This window comes from Corvus cornix, chromosome 1 (assembly GCF_000738735.6).
Source record: "Corvus cornix cornix isolate S_Up_H32 chromosome 1, ASM73873v5, whole genome shotgun sequence".
Taxonomy (NCBI): domain Eukaryota; kingdom Metazoa; phylum Chordata; class Aves; order Passeriformes; family Corvidae; genus Corvus; species Corvus cornix.
In genome coordinates, this window is record NC_046332.1 from 67,081,621 (window position 1) to 67,105,426 (window position 23,806).

The window sequence follows — 23,806 nt, forward strand, 5'->3', positions numbered from 1 at the left end:
GCACGCTTCCCATGAATATGCACTGCCTAGGGGTTGCTTTAGGCCAAATTACACAATTATGAGGTACTGGATCTGCTGAATATAAGGAAAAAGGCCTTGAGATTTATCATTCCTCTGGCATTCACACGATTAAGAAAATCAACAGGATTAAAGCAATAATATAGATCCTACCTTGCAGGAGTGATGCGAGGATTAACATCAGGACAAAGGGCTGTGTAATTATTCTCATGATTACCATATGGGTTTGCAACCCCCATCTTGTCAGGCTACACTTTCTCCCCAAATGACCAGATTACCTGATATTTCCACAATTTACCACAGGCTGACACAGACTTTCCACTATTCTACAATGCTTATGAAGGTTTCTGATTATTTGTGTAAACAGCACTCCGGGACATTTCTTAGTAAGCTGGTAAAAATCAACTACAATTTCACAATGAAACATAAAAACTCAATCTGCAAAACCTCCTCTTTACTTGCTGCACTTACTTCAGTAAAATTAATTTTGCATAAGATGCTACTAGGAATGGTGTACAATTTTTAAATGTACTCAGCTATGGGACTTGCACAACACTGTTCATAAATACCCATTTACTTCAGTGAGCTCAGACTTGGACTAATGCAGATTTTTGGAAAATCCTACCATCTTGCTTTATATTTAAGGGTAAGAATGATGTTGTATTATGTCAGAGGACAAGGTTAATAGAGCCAAACTGGATTCTGTGCTTTCATAAAGCAAACTGTTATAAAATCCCACTTTTGCCATGCTTCTAGGCTATACTTTCTGTGACTTCTATTACCTACTCTCAGTGTCTGTAGAAATGCTCTTGGCAGTTACCTTGATCCCACAGTTCAGCATAAACCAAAACTGAGGAAAGGAAACTGTGTGAGGTCCGTATTTATCTTCCTTTTGTGCGTCTAAAATTTTACTTCCCCTTCTGAAACCGGCTAATCACAACCTGGACAATGAAACAGCATCTCTGCAACAACTGTTTCCTTTGCCAGGCACAATCATTCTTCAGTTATTTATTATCTCTTATGAATCATGAGCAGCTTGCAAGAAATTACTTCAATTACATGAACCAGTGACGCAACACCTGCTTTGTCGTAGGCAGAACCTCCCTCCCTGTGTCTCTTCAAAAGTCAATAAATGCTTTGCAGAGAGCCCTCAGTTTCAAAAGAAAATTTCCAAGTAAGAGTATCATCACAAAGTTCAAACAGCCCTGAAAAATCCAGGTGAAATGGCCTCTGTAAGGAAACCGAGTGCTGTACAGACATCAGCATGACATGTCAGCGAGGTTGTCAGCAACATTTGAGCTCCTTGGGTTGGTACCTTCTGTGCACCATCTGGGCTGTGCTGCAGTTTTGATGTCAGATGGGGGTGGGAAACAGTTGCTGCGAGGAGAACCCAGCAATCAGGGCTCTGACCACAACAGTTGCACCAGCAGCAACTCAGCCTAGATAATTTCATACTCCCCAACCAAGCACAGAGCACCAAACAGTGCTCATTGCCACTGGGTGGCCACAGCGTTGGGCACCTCGAATCCAGCAGCTGCTGTGAGCTGGACAGGCAGGCACAAGCTAGATGGCAGATGGTGGGAGGCACACTCCTGCCAATGACACGGTGCTACAAAATGTGCTCAAATTCGCCACCAAACTGTCTTACATAGATATTCTTGCCACAAATAGTTGGTGCAGGGCACTGTACAAATATAGCAGTACCCCCATCCAACTTGGCAGGTTGATTCCAACGCTCTCGTCACACCATAATTATGTTTTCCAAGTGCAGCGCTTGTCCTGCCCATCCCTCAACACACTTTAAAACTCTCTTGTTCACCATATACTACCTTGGTTGGCTTAATTGATCACAGACACTTTCACACCACAGATATTTCTTAATCTCTGGATTCTTAAAACCATCTGAGATTTTAAACATCTTCAGGGACGGAGACTCAACTACTTCACTGGACAACCAGGGTGAAGAACTTTTTTCCTAATATCCAGTCTAAACCTATCTTGGTACAACCTTGGTATAACTAGAGGCCATTTTCTTCTGTCCTATCGCTTATTACCTGGGAGAAGAGACCAACCCCCACCTTGCAACAACTTCCTTTCAGGTATTTGTAGAAAGCAAAATGGTTCCCCTGACCCTCTCCTTCTCCAGGCTGAAGAACCCCACTTCCCTCAGCCATTTCTGGTAAGACTTGTGCTCCACACCCTTCACCAGTTCCGTTGCCCTTCTCTGGACATACTCCAGCAGCTCAATGGCCTTTTTTTAGTGAGAAGGACAAAATTCAACACAGGATTCAAGATGTGGCCTCGCCGGTGCTGAGTACAGGGGGACAATCCTTGCCCTGGTTCTGCTGGCCGCACTATTGCTAATACAGGCCAGGATGTCATTGGCCTTCTCGGCCACTTGGGCACACTGATGGATCATGTTCAGCAGCTGTCAACCAGCATCCCTAGATCCTCTTCTGCTGGGCAGCTTTCCAGCCTCTCTTCCCCCAGCCTGTAGCACTGCATGGGCTTGTTGTGACTGAAGTGCAGGACTCAGCACTCGGTCTTGTTGACTCTCATACCACAGGCCCATGGATCCAGCCTGTCCAGATCCATTTGCAGAGCCTTCCTACCCTCCAGCAGATCAACACTCCCCAACTAGGTGTCATCTGCAAACTTACTGAGGGTGCACTTGACCCCCTTGTCCAGATTACTAATAATAATATTAAAGATAGGAAATCCTTCCCCTTGGTACACAGAATTCCAGATCTTCCTTCCCTCGGTAGAAAACAGAACCCAATGCAGAAACGGATGGTTTGCATGAGAAATACCAGAAACAGTTTGTTCATCCATTAAAACTTTATTGCTTCAGGTAAGAAATGAAAGTCAGCTGATGGAAGGATGTGAGTGCAGATCACTCAGCTGGAGTTCCCACGTGTTGCTTCCAGCGTCCTTCCTCAGTGAGTCCTGCCTACCCAGCCCTTTTGGAGCTATGTGAAAGAGACAAGACTGACCACATTCCTTTCAAGGTATTTACTCCACTGAAGGAGAATCACTCTTACAAGCTCAACCTAAGAGGATCTTTTATTTTTTTCAATTAAATACACATGTTTAGTGTAAGAAGGAAAAAAACAGCCAAAGTAGCCTTACTCTGAAGACATTCACTCATATGTACCTTAAAAAGGCCACTGTAAAGACAACTGTGAAAGATATGATTGTTCATTAAGGTTAATCAACATTTTATGAAAATGTAATTTTTAGGGAAAGAATAGTACTACTACTTTTCTCTTGAACAGCTACATTATCTGTGCATGCTCAAGTGCTAGAAAAAAAATGTCCTTCACATACTAACCCTTAACATTTTATTTGGTGTCATCCCAGACATGAAGACTAACCACTGAGTTTGTCAAAACCAGAAGACCCAGGAATTCAAATGATGGAGAAAGGACCAAGCTGAGACCATTGCTACAAGCTGAGAAGCTGGTGTCAGGTATCACACACCAGAGCCTGATGAGCTTGAGCACTCATGGCTGAAATCCTCAGCGCAACCAACAGAGAGGAGCTGGGCCTCAGCAGGGCAAGGAGGAGGAAACAAAACGAGTCTGTTAACTGGAAGAACTTAACCGCAGTGCATATATATCTCTACCTATCTATCTATCTATCTACATTTCAAGACTGGATTGCAGTGGAGTTGAAGTCAAACACTCAACCATTCTGACTCAGACACTTCTGTCTCTGTGTGAGCACTTGAGTTTAAGCGTTTAAGAAACTCTTTGGCTTGAAGTGTGGGCACATTTTGACTCCTCACGTACCCAGACACTCAAATTCTCGTTCAGCTCTAAGGAGCAAATGCAGGCTGTGTGGGTTTTGCTTGGGGTGGTGGAAACACAGAAATGAAGAAGTCAAAACAGTAGATAGTTTTGGGAAATTGGAAGCAAGGAGAGCTGCAGAAAGAGACTAAAAATATGTGGCAATTAGGAGGAGGAGAAAAGAAAAACCAGAGAAGACAAAATCCTGTTTAGTTGAATATTCTGATTCAGTAAAGCTTTAAAGAATCTATCAATTTAAAAATTCAGATGCCTGCAGCTGTGAACACTTGCTGACCCTCTATTTCAGCCTTTGAGAGCTCTATTGTTTTGTCCTGAAACCTGACAAAAATATCCCAAAACACAGAGAAATTCCGATACTATTCTTCAGCTTTGTCCTGCAATATATGGATAGTGAACAGTATACCACAACAGCCATTTACATAGAACAAGTGGGACCCTGGAGCATGGAAAAGTATTTCTAGACAGCTCTCTGTAGAAAAGGAGTATTTTCTATTATTTGGGGGTGTTAATTATGAATTTTTGAAGGAATGAGCCAATGCTCCAAATGGGAATAGTAATTTTTCAATCTTCTATTAACACAATATCCATTTCTAACAGCCCTCCAAACCCATGCCTTTTGTAGTCCAGATGCCTCAATCCAAATTAGTTTAATTACTTTTACCATATTATTTTTCCTAACCTACCACGACTCCTCTCACATACGCACTTAAGAACATGGTTACAACTGCTGCTCATTAAATCCTCCAAATCCCTTCAAATATTGAATCAATAATGCTGAATAATGATCACTGTTCAGCCATTTCAAAATTTTCCACCCTTCACACAGCCCAACATCTGTCTTCCCATATCTTTATTCAAGTACCCTGACATCTGGAAGATCATTCACCCAGGGAAGTAAATCTCTTGAACTTTTACTTTATAACCCAATGACATTCCCATATTCCTTATTAAAAAAGCTCTGTGTACCAGCACAAGACATGCCATGTAACAGATGAAGGGACCAGGGTCTGTTCTGTGCCATGCATAATTTCCCATGTGGGATGTTCTTCAGAAGTTATCCTCTGCCCATCAACTAGTTGGTATCACAGTATTTGATGGCAGATGTTTCAAAGACAGACACCACAAAACCACCATGTAAATAGTTATGGGTTATTCTGCCAGCAGGGAAACTGTTCTGGAACTCCAGGAAACAGAGCTGGGCTTATATTCATTCCTTAGGCAAGGAACCTTATTTACTACAACTGCAGATGCCCCATGTACTTCCTGCGCACTTGCAGTTCCTTTCATTTGTGTATTATTTAAGTTTCATTTACCCAGCAGTTTAGCAGGCTCTTGGCACCCATGAGGTAACACTGTCTACTACCAGGACACAAAATATCCCAGTGCTCAAGCTGTAAACAGTTCTCTTCTTCTGGCATAAATTCCCCTCTCTTTCTGGTATTACAGATGAGTGCCATGTCCCTTCTTATTTATGTCCTCTTCAGACATCCCTATCTATCCATTTTTTCTGCATACGGTATTGTCACCCTGACTCTTGAGTCATTATGTCTCTTCTCTGCAGCTCCTTCCTGCAATGGTATGCAGCATTTTGAAATGCTGGTAACACTTTTATTCCAAATAAGAGATAATGAGGAAATAAACATAACTGGCATTACAACGCTATCTGTTTCTGGGACTGTTCAGGGATAAAGGTTTAGCTATCTAGTCAGATTTTTTTCTATGTTTAAGCTTTCATCCCCCTGTGAAAGACAAAGTTAGAAAGCACATGGAAACAAAACCTGATGTATAGGTTTGTGTAGTAATTCCAGAGAGGATGGGGCATGGAGAAGATGACACCCCCCCATCCCACTCACAAAATACAATGGGTTTTAGTCAAATTGGCACAATTTAATAGGTGGAACATGCACAGTTCTGTGCATAAAGACATCTTTATGCCCCAAGGTTCTACTGTCACTACTCTTGGAGAAGTATTCCCCACCTAAAAACTGAATGAGGTCACAAGGATTTAGCCCGAAACAAATTGGAAGAAAATAGACAAGCCAGCAAGCGTGCCTCTCCCTATGTCTGATATGCTACATTTTGTAGTCAAAGCAAACAGATCTGCAGTTTTGCAGGGTTGAGGACATCTCCTGGTGATTCCTGGTTTGGTTTCTGCTACCGGATGTTATGCAATAAATGTAATGTGTAGTATTTATGTCAGCTGTTTTCAGCTTCCATGTAAACACCAGAATTGTTCTGAAGCATATGGGACAGTCCTACTGCACCCATACTGACAGGACGCTAGGAGAAGAAATCATACATGGAAAACCACAAATAATGGCTAATTAGATTTCGCATTTCTACTAAAAATAAGACATTTCAGGCAGAAAAGAATCTTTTAACAGCAAAACCACTATCTGATAATCAACATCCTCAGGCACTCCCAGAGGAAGAGGGGAGCTTAGCTTTCAGACACGGGGGAAAGGGAAAACTGACAATTCTTACATTTTATGTGATATTTTTATTAGTATAACTTTTTAATGTAAAAATAGAGCACTTATCAAGCACTTTACAACTTCAAAGTGCCTTATAAAGCTTTTTGGAAAAGTAATCCCTCATAAAAGTCTCTCTTCACAGTAGTACTGTGTAACAAATACCAAGGCCATTCTGCAGGTAGAAAACCAAACCAGCAAGCATCAGCCTTCCCAAAACTGTGAAGAGTGAACAGCAAAGCTATGACTTACACATTAGGAACACCTTACCTTCTGTAATGAAAGTTCTAGATCCTAGCTTCAACCTTTTTAAAGTTTGAAATATTTTCAATCTTTTTGATGCAAAAATCCAAGTATTTACTTTATGCAGTTACTAATTCACTCTATCCCTTTGGTGAACATAGGCAACTTGACTTTTATGTTTCAGTATTGTCAAAATATGCAAATAAAATATCTTTCCGGGAAGAGATTAGTTTTGTATCAGTTGAGCAAGTCTGGCAAAACAATTTCTACGAGCAGAACAGGAACATACTGTACTGCCTGGGACATGTCTTGAAGTTCAGGTTTTTTATTTCTTGTTCTCTGACTTAGGCAAAGCACAGGGACATGGTTTCTTCATGTGGAAACTGGGAACAAAACAATTTCTTCAGTTCAAATATACAGTGACAACCTCCACTCTAGAAGAAGAGACAGAACTTCAGTACACTTCAGCAGCCCTTGAACTCATTATTTACAAATTCCACCTGTGATAATTCAGATGGGAGTCCTTTTCTCACACCAAAACACACAAATACCTTTTCATTTCACTGCACTGATGAGCTTGGGTCCTGTTTGCCATCCTGGCCCTTTTTCTCATTCCCTCTGCAAGACCAGTACCAGTTCAGCAACTCTCCTTCTTTCCTTCTACTGCTGTTGTCCCACATGCCTCTCTAGGTATACAGCTGCCCCAGTCTGACACTATTTAAATACAAATTCCAGCAAAAAGCCTTTGGGACTAAAGTCACAAAATTCAATTCTCTGTAATTTAAGAAGGGAAATCTATTATATCAGTCTCTGGCCTGTTCTGTAACCACATGCACAGAAAAGAAAGAAAGAGGGGGAATCCAAGAAAATTCCACATTTTCTCTTTTTGGGGCTTCTGCAGAGACATTGTCCAACAATGGGCCCTACCAAGTACTGTGTGACATATGAATGAATTAATGCTCTGGGACAAGGATTAGTTACATACATTGCCAAGGGCACTGCTGATGCAGAATGATACATTTTACCTCCTGTAAAAGCAGAAAAAGTAAAACATTTGGAAATGTAAAAGGCCTCTTCCTGTGCACCTGAATCCAGAAGCCAGACCAAATCCCAACAGTTAATGAAAAATACCGTTTTAGTAACCTTCCTGAAATTTGTTTCCTGTATGACATGGTGGATATATGTAAGTTTTTAAGTGTATGTCAAATGTATATACATACACTATATATATATATATATATATATATATATGTAATAGATATATCTGGGGTGGAAGATGGCATGAAGTTGTCTTCTTCACAACAGCCACAGCAAATATATGGGACTACTGAATTTTCACTGCTGTGGTAAAAGACTGAGGTTTTGCTTCTTATAGCAGCCTTCACTTACTAAAGTATTTGGGAAAGGTGATGTAACAGATCCATACTTCCATCAGCAGCCAAATGTATGGAGGGTGCCAGCACCTGCACACTTACTCTCCTTAACTGGCATGCTGCAGGCTTGGGTTTTAGTCTGGCCTTCCCCAAATAAAGCAACTTTCCTTCACTGTGGTCTGTAACTGCAAGGGAGACACCACAGAAGCCACACTTCCCTACCCATCTGCCTTTGATACTGGTACTGCCACTCCTCCTGGATGCTCCAGGCACTGCTCCACCACGTTCATCAAGGGAAATACTCGTGTTTCTCAGTATAAAACTCAAACCTTTCTTTTGTTTTTTGAAAAAAAACCCCAAACCAAACCAAAACAACCTGCCAAAGAAATAATAAAAAAACCCCAAACAAAAAACAACAAAAAGGCTCCAAGGATGAGCTGTGTCTCACTTAGTTTGCGCAACTGATTATTTGTTGTTTGCACTGTGCTACAAGTCAGGCTCAAGCAGAGAATGGGCACTGGTGTGCCGAGCTGTGTACAGAAACAGAGCATTAAAAAACTCACCTCCCATTTAAGTGAGCTGGAAATGGAATTAAACTTTTCAAAAGAAGATATACCAATTTTTATCCCAATAAAAATCAGATTACATATATGTCATACTAAAGAAAAATATTAACTGACAAAAATATGCATGACAAGAGACAAGGGGAAAGTTCATTAATGTGACCAAAATACTATTTCATATCCTATGTGGAGAAAACATGGAAGTGCAGAAAAAACCTCCTTATCCTACACAGGTGACAGGTGTCATCAGATCTTTTTACTTTCCCATGAAACAAGAAGTTTTTGTAGAATTTACCCAGGTTTCTAACTGCTTATTTGCAAAAAAGTGAAGACTGAAAACAGTAATTTTCAGGTTCTACCTCTTGTTTCCTTTTATGTGTGAAAAAAAGAAAGCAGGAAATAAGAAAACCCAAATAAAACATTTTTTAAAAGGCTATTGTGAAGCTTACTTGCAGTTTTGAGCATGCTGCACTCTCTAAGACTGTGTTTCTGGTCAAAGGTTGCCCTGACAAGGACAGGATGGGCACAAGCAACTTCAGACACACTTCTCAAAAGACATGTTACCACCAGTAACAAATTGCTGTTCCCTCTGCTGGGGACTGAGTGGGCTGCGAGAGTTGGAAACCCTGTCCTGTGCATTTATTCCTCCAGGTCTGGGTGCAATATCTGGGAAAGTGTTTTGGAAGTAGTGAGAGTAAAGACATCTTTCTTGCCTTCATGGCACTTCAGGGCTGCACATGGTAGACCACAATCACGCCAGAGACCTCAGATGAACTGCAGTTCTTTGGAGGTAGAGCATTAAGTACTAAATGGTTGGCTTAGAGAAAATCTTATTCTGCATAATGAAATTATCATTATTCCCTCGTGCCACACACAGACAAAACACATATGCACCCCATATTTACAAAGTCAAGGGGCACTGTAGCAAATATTTTTCATAACCTTGAGACTGAAAGTAATCACAGACGCAATTAGACTTGCTTTCCCATCAAAGTGCCTTGGAATAACCACATGGGCACCCTTCCATATCGGCACAGCATCAGACCTACAATGCAGAGGAATGACTCCCCATGTGTAAGGTGAATTCAGAGCTTGCAAAATGTGCCAAAAATGAAATCATTTAACTTTCCACAGAGCAGCTATTAGAAGAGAACTGGATGTACAAGCTCCTTCTGGTATGGACACCTGCCTGTAACTAGCTGGACTCAGACAACTATCTCACTACATGCAGAGGCTCCCATTTCCACATCACCTTTCTAGGCCGTGGTGGCTTTGGTGAGCCCGCCCTTACACCCTGGTACATACTGCACCAGCAGACATCTGCTTTTAAATGTATTTCTGTCCTGAAATGTGAACCCCGCCACAGCAATGGGAATAGGCTCAGGTTTCATTTATTAAATTATCTGTTTATCTTCTGAAGAGAAACTGCATGAAGAAAGAGCAGAAAAGCTAGAAAGGAAAACTTCTGTGAAATATACTCGTTTTCACATTGGAAGGCTCTACTGTTTATTGAAACTGGCAGTAAATCTTAAACACTAAAAGAAAGCATTTCTTAAAAAATAAAAGCATCACCCAATACAAATAGAACCTCCTATTTTACTTAAAGCAAAGTAATTTGCTTTGTTTATTTAAATTCCCAGTTTCTGAAACAGCATATGAACCTGCTGTTGGAGGTTTTTTCACCTGACAGATTTTCATGGTGGAGGAAGAGCTCAAGGATAGGGAGAACATAGAACATGAGAAAGAAAAGCTGGGGTTTTGAAGAGTGAGTCTGGCGAGTAGGTGACAAAGAGGTGTTATAGACCAAATATCTACACAGTTCAAGTAAAATCCAGACAGATTATTTTAAAAATGTTGCTTCTTCCCAATATTTGTCTAAAGAAGGGATTACAAACCTCTAAATATCTCTGTGGAACTTATAGTTAGCAAAAGGCATTAAACAGACCTTAAGAAAACAACAGGTAATGAATGGAGTTTTAAAACTTACAAAACAAAAATAACTTTTTTGGTACCTCTGACTTTTTAAGTCCACTCTGAAAGCGCTCAAAGGAAAATGTGAACAAAGACTAATGACAGGGGCCCTTTCATATTAAAATAATATATGGAGCAACAGTGAGTGAGAGGAATGCAATGTTTGAAAAAGCACAGACTAAATAAAACACCCATGTACTCACTAGTCCTCTCTCTTCTAGGGTGGTGTCTCAACCCAGCTACAAAGGAACATCTTGGGGAGGGAATGCTGTCATTCTCTCAGGTACAAATCTGTACTTCTGAGATGTTTACTGTCTCCATGTAACACTGCTGAAGACCCCTTGACACTGACAAATAGGCTTCATTACGTCTGTGGCAAAGGTATTTGCTCTCATCTCTCAGGAATGATATAGGCGTTGATCAAGGACAAAGCACCAAACACTAAAAAATTCACTTGGCTTGGGGGGTATATTCAGCCTGGCTCTGTAAGAGCCTGACAGAGCAGCCCCTCTACTGCAGCAGCAGACTGAGAAGGGTGATTCAGACCCACTGCCAACTGGGGCTCACGGATGAAGAGCAGCAGTTGCAGCCCAGTATCTGAGTCCCACAAAAGTGCTCTGGTTACAGGCCTTGGCCTTCTCCACTCCTCCGAGGCAGGAGCAAAGCCATGCCTGTGGATATATGGTGCCTACACCCATGGATTAAATCCATTCCCACTTCATGCCACCTGAAAAGTCCCAGGCTTTTGCAGCTGTTGGCCCCAGAAAGCCGCACTGTCACATTCTACCAGAAATTTTAAACTAACAACTGAAATAAGGTTGCACAGAAATACAGAATGCTGATTACTACTACAGTAAATGAAAATCCTGTGGAGATGAGAGTCAGGGAACAAATCTCTTGTATTTCAGACACTGTAAAATTATGTCCCACATAACCTCAAAGCAGGCATCTTCTTTCTTTGTTGACTTCTTCAGGATGATTCACACAACATTTTAAACTCTTTGGCCTTCTCCATATGGTAAGGGGGTAGCCACGATGAGCTAGAACTGGATTTAACCATGAGCAACTTCAGATATTTAGATGTTCACACAGTGGAAAGAACAAGTATTTACTCAGTCTGTAGGACTCAGCTGTCCTACCGGAAGTGTCAGTGGCAACTTAGTACTGTCTAAAAGGCCTGAAGTAGCCACTACAGATAATAAAATAGCATTATGACTGCTTCCTTCTCCACCTTCAAAGTAAAAGCAGCAAAATGAAGAAGGTGAGTCCCACCAGGGCTGAACGGGTGCAGACCCCTTGGAAACAGCAGTTACACTCTCCCCATTCCTGGGGCCAGCACCAGGGCCTGTGCCAAGTGCAACACAGATGAACACAAACCGGGAATGCAACTCATGGCTGCTGGTTTTCCCATTTTTAAAGATTACTCCTTTGTGGAGTCACACATTAGTAATTTTCTTTGAGTTCACTGAAGCAGAAACTAACTCAGTGCAAGTCCAGTGAGCCAATTTCTCACAGTTTCTGCTTGCCGAAAGAGTTGATAAACCTGAGCTGTGAGATTGCCTGCAAGCCCCGAAGGCTCTCCATCACACCCGATAGCTCCTGATAGCTTTATCTGATGATCTGGCAAAACAGCAACACGACGCTGATACTAGAAAGAGAAATTTAATACCAGCACTTGTGATTTATGCAATGCTCTATCTATCAGAGGTTTCACTTGCAGTTTTCCTAGCCAGAGAGACAATATGTAATTCAAGTCCGCCCCCCAGTGGACTCCATGCCCACACCAGCACACTACATTTTGAGGACACTGGTGGCAAGTATTGAGGAGCTAGATGGTCACATACTTAAAAAACCTAGGAGTTACTCCAAGAGAATTAAATTTAACTGTTACCATCTATAATATTTCTGTTTCCGTTCTTCATTAGGATGAAAAGAAGTGTACCTTCCAACCAACAAATCTGTTCATCCTGTTAAAATACCACATTGTTTTTCCTCCTCTGTCCAAACTACTGTCAATGTTTCAGTGGCTATACAAAGAAAATGTAGGTTGGAAAAGATCTTTAAGATCATTGAGTAAATGAAAAAAAAATTCTCAAACACATACTGCTTAGGTAAACAACTGTCAGCAAGATCAGCCTGCCTAAAAAAAAAGTAAGGTACAGATTATGCAATGCCGAGTTTCTGTGATCTTTTCTCAGAAAGTTTCCGACTGAAACCTGCTCACCCTTGCGTGCATAGCTGTCATACTTCATCTATACTTATCCAAAACTGCACTAATTACTGTGGGTCATATGTGAGTAATTAACTTCTGTTACCTGAAGCAAAACTAAAGGCCAAGATAAAAAATGCAAGATGAGATTAGTACATGGAGTACGTTCATGGCCAATGCTTCGTGTAAGTCTGAATATATCAACTTCTTATCAAGAACTCAGAAGTGTCCTGTAAAACACATTTAATTTTAACAGCATGACACAGATTTTCTCACTGGATCCACTGGCTAAATTCAGCACTGACCATTTGTCTAGACTACACTTCTTTCATCATACCTGCTGCAATGTCAATAAAGCAGTTATCAGCCGACCATTTAATGAAGGGTTTTGATTTGATGTTATTTTTCTTTTTCCCTGAAATAATAAACCAACTTCCAGCATGACTACAAAATAATTCAGGCAGCTGTCTTTTGGCGTGGGAATTCATTCAGCCAGCTCACAGCCTGGCAGGTATCCGGGCTTCCTCTGTACTCAGCAGTGAAAGAGAAGCACCTTTGCAAGCCAATCCCTGAGTATACCTGAAGAGGGAATAACATGCCCCAGAGGTGCCAATCCCTCTTCTCTGACTACCCAGAGATCCCAGACAGATAGCATAGCCTTGACATCCAGCTGCCAGGGAACCACAGCTGGGGAGATGGATCCTATGATTACAGCAGGTAGACAAGCTCCTTTCATGCTGGTGGAGAGCTACAGATGCTTAAGCTGGGATTAACTACATCCTCTCAAGCCTTCAGTGCCTGCTTCTGAGCACCCTAAGTGCACAACCTGCGATTCAGTCACGTTGACTACCTAACACTGATTTGGGTGCATTACCTGCAAGCGCTGGTCTGCCCCATGAGATCACTGAAGAATTACAGATGTCTGACAAATGTAATTCTCAGTGTTTTAAAATGTCACAGCAAAAAAGAGCCTCCTCTATTTCTGGGCTAACTTGGGTGTGACATTTCTGAGGTTGTTCACATCTAGTCTGGTAACTCACACGATGATTGCTTACACTCCTGGGCTGGTCGCCAGTCTGACAGGATAGAGAAGAATGACTTCCCTGTGGTATAAGCAGATAAATGGTATTTTTGTAACAAACCAAACACTCTATGGTTCTTCTCTGTTGGGCTCTCTGTCTTTGAATTTGTTACAGCCATATAATGCTCAAAGGGCGATACAGGCAAGAAAAGAAACAATGTGGAAATCCGGGAAGGGAGAAGGAAAGGGACAGAGGTAGGGTTAGACTGGGATAAAAGAAGTAAAACAAGACTGACAGAAAAAGGTGAAAGGGTAAGGGTATATAAAAGATATTAGAAAGGTAGGGATGAAAAATCACATTTAAGATGGGAAAGAACAGGGAGAAAGAAAAAAGAATTAAGACAAGACATGACAAATAATGAGACAGCAGAAGGGTCATCTTAATGGGAAGGTGTGAAGAGAGCAGGAAAATTGGCTTGGGGGGGAAATGTAATGAGATTTCTAAATCACCCGAACATTTCTGCTGTTTAAGGAAGGGACTCTTACCTTACAGAAATTGTTTTAGTAGGGGATGTTAGGATGGAGACTTCAAAATTCCTCTCTGAACAAGGAAGCAAAACAACAGTCCTACCAGAAAAGACATACTGGAAAGAGTGATGGAGATGTGGCCTCAATTGAAACGGAGAAGCCTTCACTTAATTTTTAAAAATAATATCTCATACTCTTTAGAGTACATCAAATCACAGATCACAGAAAGCACCAGCAGATTCTCAGCAAAGAACAACATTGTCCTACATGCTGGATAAACACCATCTTTCCTCCAAAGAGCTACAAGAATGCTGAAGTCCATTAAGAGCAGAGGATCAATAAATTTAATTTAAGATAATCAGCATCAGAGTAAGGAATAGCACTGAGGCTCAGAGTGTTCTGTCCACTGCCTTTCTAGCCATCCAATCAACTCCCTTTTAAACTTGCTCGATAACTTCAAATTGCTGCTCCTGAGTTTATCCACAATAAAATTACAACTATTACACATCACTGTTTCAGCTAGCCTTACATGCCTATCATATAGACCAGTAACAGCCCATAAAGCTAGTAAAGACACAAGGTATTGACTGAATGTTAAGTATGGTCACCCCTGAATGGGACCCAGCTCCTCTAGGCACTTCTCTTGCACCTCTGCTGTAGGGATCTAGTGCAACCAATTCTTATAGAGTGATGACTTCCCTCTCCAGTATGGGGTAGGTGCCTCTGAAAGCCTCCAGGAAGACATACTGAGGACTTGAGTTTACACTTGAATTGACTGAAGGATTTCAGGAGCTCCTGGCATCCAAAGGCTACATCCGTAAAAGCAAGTAGTTTCAAAAGAAACAGGTCTGTAGAGTGGAAAAAGTGCTGCTGAAGATTCAGGACCACACTGTATGCTCTTCTTGAGGGTTTTCTCTGGACTAGCTCCAGTTGGTCCCAAGCAATGACCACCCTTTGTTTGTTGAAGCACAGCAAGTATGCCCCTAGGAGGCCACTTTTCTGTTTCTACATCTGAGAAGAGTCTGGTTTGTCCTGCCACCGCTCTTGTGCTGCCAAGAGGGGATGACAGGGAAGCTCCATTCAAAAGCACACTCCTGATCTGCACCAGAATGCCAGGGCACTCACAGACATCTCTGTTGTACAGGTACAGGCCTTTGGCTCTTAGTGTAGGATGACAAGCTCATTATGCCCTAAACTGGGCAGAAAGGAACCTGCTTGTCGTAACCACAGGGCACAGTGCCAGCAAATCTTACCTGTGTGCGTTCTCCGGTGAGCCTTCAGGTGGGAACTTTTCGTGTATACTTTGTTGCATCCCTCAAAGTCACACCGATGGATGCGCCGCTTCCTGGAGTCTGGAGACTCAGACCTCCTCTGACGCCTTGTGCTCTCAATACTGAAGGGTGAAATTGAACTGAAAAACAGAACAGAAGCAAAAAAATGAAGCAGGAGAGGGGTGTATATCCCAGGCCCCAAAAAATCAGCTGTAACAGAAGTGACTGTGCCTGGAGTAACATAAACAATGAATTAACTATTTCCCTTTCCACATTTTGACACAAATAGTGCTTGAACTGGAGCATATTTTGCAGTATGAAATAACTGAAGTCTTGATTTAGAAGTGCTTATTGCCCAAAAAAACCCCCATGATCCTTGAAATACTGCTCCAATAATGAAGCAGCCTGACTTTATCTGAGCTCTATTTCTATTTGACATGTGTCCAGGTACAAGCTCACTGAACTGTTTTCTAAACAAGTTTATATATAGCCTCCATAACTCCTCTTTGACAAGCTTAAATAGATAAAAAGCCTGAAACCTTTTATGAAAAAGTGTTTCCAGTACCCAGATCTGAACTATGGATCCTCGCATTAGGCCGAACACCTGTTGTTTGCTTGAATACAGACTGGTAACAGATCCAGATCACCCTGCAGCAGGGATTTTTCCATTTTCTCGTTTAACAATTCTCAATCTGTCACTTGCAAGCCAATGAATTTTATTTCCTTTCAGACCACTGATAAATGAAGTTTATTAGAACAAGAAACAGAAACACACAAATGCTTATCAAAGATACTCCACTTACAGCAATGTCCTTTGGCCTATCAGTTATCCTAATTTTAAGCAATTAAAAATACAACATTGAAGTCATGTTGCATGGGTTTCTAAGTATGATGTGTGCTGAACCTAATACTTGAAGAAAGCCTTGCTACAGCAATGCATTTGGCTTGTTCAGATAAATTATTATCAGGTTGGAAGGCAAAGATCCAAACCCTCATTGACTGTCAGTAATTATACTACCCAGCCATAAATCATTATTAACTGATCGTCTTATCAACCTCACTACGATTACACTGCACAGCAATCACGTTCACCCACAGCTACACCAGCCTGTTTAGCTAAGTACTGGAACCACTCTGGCCTTCATCAGGTTTCTGGGGCTTCCCAGGTTTATTGACATTTAAGGTAAATGGGCTACAGATTCATCAGCCTGTTCTTTTAGGCTCTTAAGATCAATCTGAATGAAAAGCATGAACCTTTGGGGACACCACAGTACTAAGACAGGCATTTGAAAGGAGCACTGATGTTGATGCATCTGCTGGGAAGAGCCTGTGTTAACACCGACCTGCCACCTCCTGTTAGAGGAGCTCCTGTACAGCCGTAGCTGTTATGACATACACTGAACTCCTAGAGCTTTCCAGAACTTGCTGAGGACTGTTTAAATGGGGTTAAAAGTTTGCATAAAGCATCTCACACCATTAGCACATGATTTCACTGATGTTCTAATGCTCTGCACACAAATCTCGAAGCCTTGAATTAGTGGTAGTACAAATTACGCCTTTTTTTGTTTAAATATTTTCACAGTACAATCCTAATTTAAAGCACTAATGAAAAAAAAAGTACATTCTTTCTGAACAGTACTCTTCTAACATATATTCATATTTCATCTTCAGGCAAGAGATTCTCCAGATTAATTATTTTTGCCTATAATACGATGCATGTAAACAGATGAGCAGAGAATTCCTGAAATGGAGAAAAGGACAGAGAGCCGTAGTATCAACATTAAGTTAAGTAGCAAAAAGTTGTCCCCAAGAGAGTAAGAAACATTAGCACTTTAACTATATGATTGGAATACTGATATGTCTAGCTCTCACAGAAATGGCTTAGGAATTGCATTTAAGCATCTGCATCTCAGAACAAATAAAAGTCTTGGGCTAGACGATTCACTGACAATGGTTTCACTATTCCAGTTGGGATTTTTTAAACATCCCATCAGCTGAAATAAAAACAAACATGTAAATCAAATGTTAATACTGAACATACAAAATCCAGTGCTCAAGACCAGAAAATCCTGATCTTTAAAAATAAATATTTGTGCACCGTTTTTGGTGCATATAACTTATGAGCTGTCTTAAAACCCTATTTTGTAACAGAGCATTCAGATCCTAGATAGTACAGCTAATTTAAATGGGAGGAGGATAAAGGTTAAAATGCTGCTGCAATTTCCAGCCCTGAGACAAAATGAACCTTGAGAAGAGTCAGCACCTCATAAAAGCTATTTGTCACATACGAGAAAGTGATCTCACTGCTGCAAACTGCTCTGTGCTTTCCCAGATATTTATACAGAAGAGGGTGGCACAGAGCAGTGCCATGAAGGTGGCACACAGTCAATGCTGCTGCTTCTTAACTGGATTGCTCCCTCTTTCTAAAAAGTGTAGGACCCTACTTATCCCACAGGAGGGAAAATAACTGAGTAAGCCACAGAAGGTGATGAGTATTGTCACCATCCCCTGAGAGCTTCACAGTCATCGCTTGCTCAGCACAGCAAGGAGAAAAGCTACTGTCAGCTAGAACCAGCAAATGTCACCTCGTGCCTCTCCTTCACAGCCGTGCTGGGTAAATAACAAACTAACCAGCAGAGGAGACTCACATGGCAAGTGGGATCCTATGTCCAAGGTGGTTTTCCTCTGCCACTTCAACTCCTGTGGCTCAGGGGGACCCCCAGTACACACATGTTCACTGGTGGAAAAGGAGACAGAATCTATCTGACACCACCAGCTTTATTTTAGCCTTGCAAAAGTTGTGTGCTTTTAAATGGGGATATCACCAAAGACCCTAAAAAAAAAAGCACAAAGTGCCTTTTTGAGCTTCCCCAGGTTAGTCCCTCTCACAATAACTTCCAGATGATTTGCTGATGTTCTTTCCCTTTGCCATGCAAGCAGTAAAGGGACACCTTCTTTCTCAAGCAATTTCTAAAAAATACCCTCACTGACCACACAGACAGAAGGAAAGTCCTCAAAACCACATTTCATGCCTTTTAAAGGCCACAGGGGCTCTGCCACTGTCTCTGCTCAGTACAAGGTTCCCAAAACTACTGTTTGATGGCACCATGGTGGACAAAGACTTTGAAATGGATGTGTTAGGGAATTCACAGGGAATTATTTTTTCAACTGACTTACTTTTCCTTTTTGTTTAAAATACACTTTAAAATTCTATAAAATAAATTAAGAAAAAACATCACAAGAAGAGACTACAATGTCCCTCCTCCCCCAACCAAAACCCAAACAAACCATATTGTAGCAGCCTCTCTCAAATTTAAGTGTTCCCCAGAGACTGCACAGACACAAGACTTGGAAACCTGTCATCAGCCAAGAGCTACCAGGGTGCCCTGAGGAGGAGCTGCCAATTCTCCTGTTAATGGCCACAATCTCAGGCAGCCTTTAAGGCTCAAGGTTGGCTTTTGCAGTAGGACTGATACCATGCATAACAGGTCAGCAGGATGTATTAAATTACTGCTGAAACATGAAGTCTGAAAGATAAATTAACAAGAGAGAGAACTGTTCTAACCTGTCAGCTTGATGTTTATTTATTTGCAGCTCGTTATTTCTAAAACCAGTGTAATTTCTATGTTAGTGTAGAAATTGTTACACCTAATTGGAATCCTGGGAGACTGCTGGCTGCCTCCATGAGCAGCTGCAACACCTGTAGTCAGTACATTGCTAGGATGAAATGCGTAAAACCAATGCGAGCGTTTAGGGTGATTTATAAAAATCCAGCCGTGTTACTTCCAGCTAGAAGTGAAAACATGCATCTTTGCAACTCACACATGGCCAAGTGCTTGTCTCTCTGATACAAAGAAGGCTGCAAAATGTAACACCGACTGGGGCTTCACCACTAGATGGCCATCAAGCTCTGCTGAACGTGATCTGCACTGCACGAGATGGGGATTATAACAACCCTGGCTGCAGGATTATCTTTCCTGTCTACGAATACTGCCCATGACCTTCTAGGTGTTTTGCCTCTGTTCTACACAGACTGTGAACAGCCCTTGGCATAGGCAGTAACACTGCTAAAACCCGCAAGTAGTGGGTGTTTTTATACTGAGCAATATGCAGAGCAGAGCTGCCTGGGGAACACTGTTAAAGCCTTGAACTGTGTTCAGCCCCGTGACATATCACAAGTCCCTGCATGCTGGCTGATCCCCACTCACACTGTGCTCCAGTGTGCTCACCCTGCGGCAAACACACAGGGTAACCTTTGGGCACCCAAGCACGAGCTCCTGGCTGCTGCAGGCATCCCAGTGAGCTGGCCAAGGGCATGCTGACATGGCCATCAAGGAGCCGGGGACGTGCAGCGAGTCACGCTTTGCTCTTTGCTCTGCAAACCCAAACAGTGTCCCAGTGTTGCATCTTCATCCTTGTGATTAACACTTTTACTCTTCCTTGCCCCCTCCACTATAAGCTCAGACTCTTCGGCTATGCATTCTGCCTGCCTCCAAAGATCTCATGGAAAACACACGGCTCCAGGGCTAACAGGTCACACCAGTTTGTGCCCAACATCCCTGTCACCTTATCTAAGTCTCTCCTTTACAGCAGTCAGGCTGCATTACCTTCCTCCCTAGCTGGCCCTGTAGTTAACTGAGAGACTTGTGGCTGCACTCTAGTAACAGTCCATGGCTGCTAAAACCAGATGCTTTCTTCCCTTTTAGATGAGAACCAGGACTTATCAGCCATGTCCCCTCCACTCTGGCTACCATGGGAAGAAAAACCAGATGTGGCTCAGGACCGTGCGGCATCTGGTCAGTGTGGATGAGGGGCTCAGCAGGCCAGACCGTGTAACACGACTTGTGGTCCTCTTGTGCTTCTCAGCCCCTGGGCAGCGGAGTACAGGATTTGGCTGAGATGGTCCCCAGGGCAGTCCCACCCCAGCTGCTTTCTGCTGTGTTGGCACCGGCACTGGCCTGATTCTGCACCAAGCCAGTGCAGGACCCACAATGACGAAAAGAAAATTCTGCCAAAAAAAATCTGAGAAGCTTTTGGTAGCTTGACTCCTTAAGTAGGAGAGTCTGCCAAGTACCTACACTGACATGGCAGAGGATGAGAACCTGTGGCCATGGGTTAGGGGAGTGTCATCAACCCTTTTAGTGGCAACCAGCTGTGATTAACCACAGCTTCCATGTAAAATTTAGGGTATGTGTGAAGAAATCGAGAACATGGACACATCGGTACCAGGAACAACTGGAAAATTCACCTTTTGCTCCACAGAGAAGTTGCTTCTTGTAATACTTAAGTATAAAACACACAGAAAAATAACCACATAAATAGGTTGAAAACGAAACTTGGGACATATGACCATGTCAAATACTTATGAGCTGACAATGTTCTTTGGCAATACATGATAGAACCACTCATTCCACCCTCAGAAGAATTTTGGACATTCAGATATTTACAGGTTTTATGTTTCTAAAGAGAAAAATATGTAACTATACAATACTCAAATATACAAATAGTGTATAAACTTAACAATGTGAATCTTTATGAGACATGCAAAGCTTCTGGGTCAGCCTGTAAGTCACAGTAACTAAAAGTACAGGCCAATTAAACAAAAGCTGAAACTAGAGTACAACATGCCTGCATTCAGATGGTAATGAGCAGCTGAAGAAAATCCTTGGATCTCTAGCATTTGCTCAGCATTCAAAGCGAACCAGGGCTGCAAAAAGAAGCATCATGGGTTTTGGCTGCTTAACGTTTATAGAAACTAGAGCTGTTAAGTGACTAACTACAGACTTATTTTTTTAAAAGCCTAGCCTTGGATTCAGTGTGGGATGGCACCTCCTGAGCACATTGAGCAGCATGTTCACACACCCCCATGGCAGCTGTCAGTCCTCCTTTGGTTCTTAGAGCAGGTCCCCACCAAGGACCCTCAGAAGCAGGGATGACCACAGTCCCAACACTTTTGCTTGGCTCCTCTGGCACTTTTCTGAATGGAGTGAACACATCCACAGCAGCCCACCACTCATTCATGGAGCTAATGTCACTCAAGACAAAGTATCTTCTATTAGTTAAGACCTTAACTTTCACACACTAACAGACATGTGGGTATCCTGTGGCTTTTTGAAAAGGGGCTTTGAATCACATTTCCCAGATTCCAGCTCTCAATTACTTTCTTTTGTAGCAGCTTTTCACATAGTGTAATTTCATTTTCTGGTAGGTCATGTAATGTTACCATCCCACTCAGGATAGTGATAAAAGTATCCTTATAAACACTACACATTACACCATGAAGAAATATGACATGGATTATTTCTCATTACAGCTTATAAAACTCCTCCTAGTAGTCAGATGCCAAAATCCTACTACATAAAAACACAGTAGGTTTTATGCTATAAAATGCTTTAACATCAGTATCATCTCCTGATAAAAATCTTCACTCAAATACTTACTTTTTAAAAAAATTTAAAGTTGTTACTATCTCCTGTTCATAAACAGATGCACATGCGTATATACATATGTATTTTTTCTCCTCTTTGATTCTTAGATTCTAATTAATGTTTCATGAAAGGCAAACAGCTGCCTTAGGAATGTTAGACATTAAAACGTATCAAGCAGTACTTCAGGTGATCATAAAAGGAAAATATATGCTACACTTTTATTAGCAGTAGTTACTTCAATCACTGTACTTTAAGGTGATGTTATACTGGAAATTATACTTTTTGTCAAGAAAGAAAGGAAGAATTTGGCAGCATACACAAACAGCACAAATATTAAATGGGAAAATTACATGGATAAACAAGACAGAGATAAAAGATGATTTGAATACATTTGGTTCAGAAAGTGCTTGAGCTGGAGCTGGAGTGAAATTGCACTAGGAGCAGATGGGCAGATAGGAGTAGGAGCACAGGAAGTTTCTCCTGTTACGCTCTGTCCTAGGTGTCCAGTGCCAGAGGCAGCGCCCCAGTAAAGACGATCCTCTGCTCCAGCTCCACACGGCCATTCCCATGCTGTTATACCCCTGATGTAGGCAGTCAGCAAACAAAACACCCTGCACATCTTTGACCTTGACTTTATCTGCAGCATTTACTGTTGAGACCAGATAAAGGTACTCGAACTACTGAGCTGCCTTGCAAAACCCAAGTGTGTCACAACATTGCTCTGCCTGGGGTGGAAGTGGAAGCACAACTATACACGGAACAAACTTCTGGTAAAGGGAAAGAACTTCAGGGCCTACTAAGAAAAGCACTAATGTAAACCATGGCACACCTTATCAAAATGATTCATCACCTCTCTTATCAGTTGTGTTAAGCTGAGACATGAGACATTTGTTTGATCCTCCTGATCTATATTCGTGCTGTGGGACCCAGGAGCACTTCCCAGTTCTCTAAGTGCGATGTTCTGAGGTGTATCCTAGCTCCACAGTGGGCTGAGACCCAAATACACACCCTATTCTCCCCTTTCATGCAGCTCCTCTGTTCTGGGTTTCTAAGGACAGGAAGCTGGGCCAGTAAGCATTTATGACACACACACGCATGCCTCCCAGATCCGGTGACCGGAGGACTTTAAAGCACTTCTGACAGAGAAAACCCATGAATCAAATCTATGATCAACTGCAATGTCACAGGAGAAAAACCCCACCAAAAACATTCCATCTATTTGATCCTTATTAACCAAGCAAGTATTACCCTGGAGAGCTACTGTACAAAAAAGCAAAGGAATTACCTGCTAACTACCTTGCACCCAGGCATTGCCGACATTATTAGAATGTTTCTTCCTGGCTTTGAGAAAGTTCACGGCTGTATGACAACTTGCACTACTACATCCAGCAGTAGACAAAGATAGGCAACTGCAACTCCCAGACCAGCCCTACTGAACTACTGAGATGCTCCTTAAAAAGAACGATAATTTCATGTTTCTCCTAGCATGCCAGGGCATACAGAGTTTGTTTCTAGCCATAAAAGTTTTAGAAACACTTGACAGGAATGCTATCATGTTTCGCACACAGAGGTAACATTTTCAGTAATATTAAATGTAATTCTGTTTCACTGCTCTGCCTCTCCCTTGGTTTGGACAGATGGACTCATATTAAGTGAGACACTTGTCTTTAGATTTTGTCAGAGATTCTGAGGTGACACATGACAGCAGTTTACATATGTTTAGGAAGTATTTTTTCTAAGATGCCCATGTTGCTGAGGATGCACAGCTGCAATATGGAGCCTTCCAGCTCGTCAGGATGGCTGAACACAGCGCAAAGACTGCTCTGGATGTTGAACCCCATGTTAACACCTCCTTTTGTAACATAGTGTATTATCATGGAGTAAAGAGTAACAGAAAAACT

The 23,806-nt window shown here is 41.8% G+C and overlaps 1 protein-coding gene across 7 annotated transcripts in view; it reads right to left on the reverse strand.

Moving 5' to 3' along the window:
- The window catches only part of KLF12 (Kruppel like factor 12), a 236,074-nt gene that overhangs the window by 9,291 nt on the left and 202,977 nt on the right, over positions 1-23,806 (reverse strand). For all 7 annotated transcript variants that reach the window (XM_039548681.1, XM_039548631.1, XM_039548400.1 and 4 more), the window contains one exon: positions 15,460-15,617. In XM_039548681.1, coding sequence (XP_039404615.1) covers positions 15,460-15,617 — 158 coding nt within the window. The remainder of the gene's footprint in view (positions 1-15,459; positions 15,618-23,806) is intronic.